Source organism: Halyomorpha halys, unplaced genomic scaffold (genome assembly GCF_000696795.3).
Source record: "Halyomorpha halys isolate HHAL.00 unplaced genomic scaffold, Hhal_1.1 Scaffold951.1, whole genome shotgun sequence".
Taxonomy (NCBI): Eukaryota; Metazoa; Arthropoda; class Insecta; order Hemiptera; family Pentatomidae; genus Halyomorpha; species Halyomorpha halys.
This window is the reverse complement of record NW_027105613.1, coordinates 68,808-73,465: the sequence shown is the minus strand read 5'-3', so window position 1 is coordinate 73,465 and position 4,658 is coordinate 68,808. Positions and strand designations below refer to the sequence as shown.

Sequence of the window (4,658 nt, the reverse complement as noted above, 5' to 3'; positions counted from 1 at the left end):
AATAAAGTAAAAACTATCAATTTTCATTTTTATTTAGTTAAAACAATATATTATTTTATACCAAAGTTTCGATAGTGTTCAATTAACCTATATACTTCCTCAAACATAGAAATAGCGAAGCATTGCCGGGTCTGCTAGTTCAAAATAAAAAGAAATACAGTGTAACTGGATTAAGTGAGCCCATGATATCTGAAAAACCTCTATTACTGATAATTATAAAGATTTCCCGACACTTCTGCATTGAAATACCTGTTACTAAAATTTTTTAAACCTTTGTAATTGAGATTGGATTTCTTTGATTTATATGATGTTTACCTCTATAACTTTTCTTCAAGACTATGACGTCAATTTTCTATTAATCAGGTACCATAGTCACATATTACCTCAAGATGATCCTCGAAATTCATCATACTATTCACTAATTTTCAATTTTGTCCAATTGTTTCATTCACAATTTCACCGATAATATAAATCCAGTAAGAATTCTCACAACTATAGCCAGTGTGGAGATTGCAAGAGGTTCAGAGGGTGAAAAAGGTTCAGCGCTTCAACAGCAATATAAAATTTGTGCTTTTATAGACATGGAAATTCACCAAACAGATGAAAAAAACTACAACCTAGCAAAAACCCTGCAACAACCTTCATAAATAGATGTCTCAGAAATACACTGAGAGTGTGATGGCCCAAAATTATTTTCAATGTCGAGCTTTGAAAATTAACCAAAAGCAAGAAGAATTGACAAAGTAATAAAGTTTCAAAAATAGAGATGGTCAAGGCATAGTATCAGAAAATGTTATACTGATATAACTCGACAGGACCTAGAATGAAACTCTCTGCTACAGGGAAGGCAGAGATGGCTGAGAAAGAGACCAGGAGGCAAGCTCTGGAATAAGATGTGTGAAAAGCAGCTCAAAAGTGCTAAAAAAAAAAATTCTAAAAGACTGAGATGGGTGGTGGAACTTCATGCGGAGTGGGGTAAAAATCAGCTATAAGTGAAACTAATAGTTAGAATTCTCATGGATAAAATATTTATTTATTAATGGTTCATTCCTGAATAAGGGTCATATCCATGACAATTTTAGCTGTGTGGGCCGCCCATAGCTCAGTGGTTAAGACACAGTCTTACTAATTTGATGTCTATTGGCGGTGCCGGTTCGAATCCGGCCTGGGACATCGACTTTTTTCATTGAGTGGCGGTTCCACAAAATGAAGAACTTTGACCCCCAACCATGGTTAGGCAGTATAGGACTCCAATGGGAGTCTTGGCCGAAAAAAAAAAAAAAAAAATTTAGCTGTAGTTTTATTCATAGCTAATTTTTGCCCATCCCTGACTATAGCCTATCACAGTCCGACCTAAAAGATATCAGAATTTGATCAATGCTGTTGATACATCAGCTGGTTTAAAGAGAGATTTAATCAGTAGCCTCTTTTTCCCACGATAATATTAAAAATAAAAATCATATTTAATAGAAAAAAGTGAAATAAAAATATGACAACAGTACTTATAGCAAATACTGACTTGTGTCAATGATGCTACCTTCTGAAGCAGCTCTTTGATGGCCGGGTTGGGTCATTAAAGTCTCTGGCTTCTTCGGTTTTTCGGGCTTCTCACTCGTCTCCGCTACATGACAAATATACATAATTAATAAATTAAAAAAAAAATGCATTTAGATGATTTCAAATGGAATCAAGCTTAATGTATAAAAATACTTATATTTAAAAAAGTATAGAGTACATTACAGTTTCTAAAATAAACTATACGCATTGAGTATAATTGACATTAAAATAGTTAATTAATATAGTGGATTGAAAATTTTAACACTAACCGATACTTTTTTCGATAGGAACTTTTTCACTATTGACTTGAATTATCGCAACTTGCTGCTTGTCTACAGAGTACATGTGTGTTCTCTCCAAGGATACATTACGATCCTGAAAAAAATAATAAAAACCAATTTAAATATATATAAGTAAAACTAAAATTAAAACTAGTCTATAAATAAAAATTTTATGGAACAACTTTTATTAATTATGACAAAATATTGCTAATGGATATATTTGTTATATTGACTGATGTTTTAATAATTAACAAATAATAAAAACAAGATGTGTATTGATTGAAAATATATAGAATAAGTAATGGCCTCTTATAAATATATAAAATAAGTAAAGGCCTCTTATAAATATATAAAATAAGTAAAGGCCTCTTATAAATATATAGAATAAATAAAGGCCTCTTATAAATATATAGAATAAATAAAGGCCTCTTATAAATATATAGAATAAGTAAAGGCCTCTTATAAATATATAAAATAAGTAAAGGCCTCTTATAAATATATAAAATAAGTAAAGGCCTCTTATAAATATATAGAATAAGTAAAGGCCTCTTAAAAATATATAGAAACTAGTCAGGCTGGTAAAAATGACTCTAATGAACACAACCTGCCGAGTTAAGTTTGGAAATTCGCTGTCCCGGGAATTTTCTGTGGAGAATGGCTTGAGACAGGAGGATCCTCTTCTATTTAATATAGCATTAGAAGTGGCTATTCGTTCGATCAGAACTAATCCAGGAGGGACCATTTACAATAGACTGTCTCAACATTTAGCATATGCAGATGATGTAGTTATTGCCGCAAGAACCCAAGCAGCATTAAAAGGAACATTCCACGAATTCGAAGAAGCAGTATATGAATTGGGCCTTAAGGTGAATGAAGACAAGACAGTGTACATGAAAAGCTCAAGAGAGTATAAGGAAGAGAATAGCAAAGTGATGTTCGGAGATCACAGCTTCACTTCTGTAAACCAGTTTAAGTACCTGAGAAGCCTGGTTACAGATGATAACAAAGTTGAGAGCGAAATAGGGACCAGGACAACAGCAGGAAATAAATGTTAATTCTCACTGCAGAAAATACTGAATTTTAGAGCTCTCTCTAAAAGGATGAGAGTGGTCATTTACAAAACCATCGTAAGGCCAGTAGTGATCTATGGGGGAGAAACATGGCCCTAGACAAGAAAAGCAGAACAGATGCTCAACTTCTGGGAGAGAAAGTATTGAGAAGGATATGGGGAGGAGTCTCGGAGAATGGAATTTGGAGAAGAAGGAATGAGGAACTGATAAATTTGTATGAAGAACCCAGCATCGTGGCGTTAATTAAAAGTACAAGATTAAGATGGTTATGACATGTTGAGAGGATGCCCTATGAAAGGATACCCAAAAAGATGGTTTATGGCAAACCAGATGGAAAACGGAAAAGAAGACGTCCCCGGATTTGTTTATTAATTGATTTGTTGAATGCAAAAGTAGTGTAACTCAAAATTGGAATTTTGAGATGTACAATACCACCTGAAGTTTTTAGTAAGAAATAATACTTTTTTTTATTATTTATTTTATATTTATATTATTTTATTTACTAATTAGTCAAAAGCGTATCTAACAATTCAAAAGCATTTGAAGTTAATTAACTATTTACTTTTTAATAACACTTACACCTCTTTTGCCCTCAACGGCTTAATTAGTATTTCATATGAACGATATCTCAAAGAAGGATAGTGACTAATTTTTGACATAACCCCTTTCCTAACATATGCTAGTAAACTTAATAATTTTTCTTTATTATTTAATAAAAGATAAAATGAGTATACTGACTTCAACAAGCGAATCAGGTGATTTAGGTATTCTGAAGCTAAGAGGTCGTTGAAGCTGAGGAGGCCTCTCCGGTACTGCTGGCTTCTCACCAACCGCATCACCAAGAACTGTCCTCGGCATTGGTCGAGGCGGCTTGCGTAGCGTACAGTATCCACCATCTTCCACCTTCATTTTTCTCACATCCTCTCCGGACTTGGAGGTTCTCTTATTCAAATCCATCCCACTTCCTTTGGCACCCTCAAAATGTTCAAATTCGAGACTATTCGCTTCCCCGACTAGCTTATTGTCTTCTTTACTGCTCCGCCTTTCACCTCCACCTGACCTCGTCTCGACAACTTTTACTTCAGTTTTCTTTGTGCTCTCTTCCTTTAGAGGACTTTTACCCATGTCCTTAGGAGGTGGAGGTCGGTTCTCTTTCTTTTCCAGTTTATCATCGACCTTCTCTTTCTCCACTTCTTTTTCCTTCTCTTTGCTCACTTTTTCTTTTGGTTTTTCCATCAATCTACTGAAATCTTTACTCTCTCGGTTTGAAGATTTTTCTTTGAATTCCTCTTTGTCCCTGCTTGGCATACCAGGTGGGTTTGGAGCTGTGGATTTGTTATGTTTACGTGACCTCACAGCTGGTTTTGGACTTCCATGAGGTGGGCTGAAAAAATAATTAAAAATCAAAATAATTTATTAAATGAATATTAATATCATTGATTCTAGAATAATACAAGCAGTAGTTTATAAAACTAAAAAAAGATAAAGGATGGATGAAAATAAGTCAAAATGTTCTCCTTCAGATCTAAGTTAGTCTGGACTTCAAAAAATCTGCACCCTTTGAGTAAAAAAAAAAAAAAAAAGATCAGTAAAAAAATTTATTATCCTCTATTTCTAGAAAACTAAAAAAAAATTGACATTTCACAATCCTACTTAGAAATTACATCATCCCTCACTGTTTTCAGAACATATATTAAATACAATACAATAACACAATACAATACAATCCAAATATAATGTGGAAATACTT

The 4,658-nt window shown here is 33.5% G+C and overlaps 1 protein-coding gene across 1 annotated transcript in view; it reads right to left on the bottom strand.

Annotated features, from left to right (window-relative positions):
- Nucleotides 1-4,658, bottom strand: part of LOC106687368 (rho GTPase-activating protein 44) — a gene marked incomplete in the record, with an annotated part of 54,853 nt that overhangs the window by 10,096 nt on the left and 40,099 nt on the right. Inside the window, 3 exon segments of the mRNA XM_067052496.1 lie at nt 1,520-1,621; nt 1,827-1,932; nt 3,647-4,292. Of these exon segments, the coding sequence (XP_066908597.1) occupies nt 1,520-1,621; nt 1,827-1,932; nt 3,647-4,292 (854 nt within the window).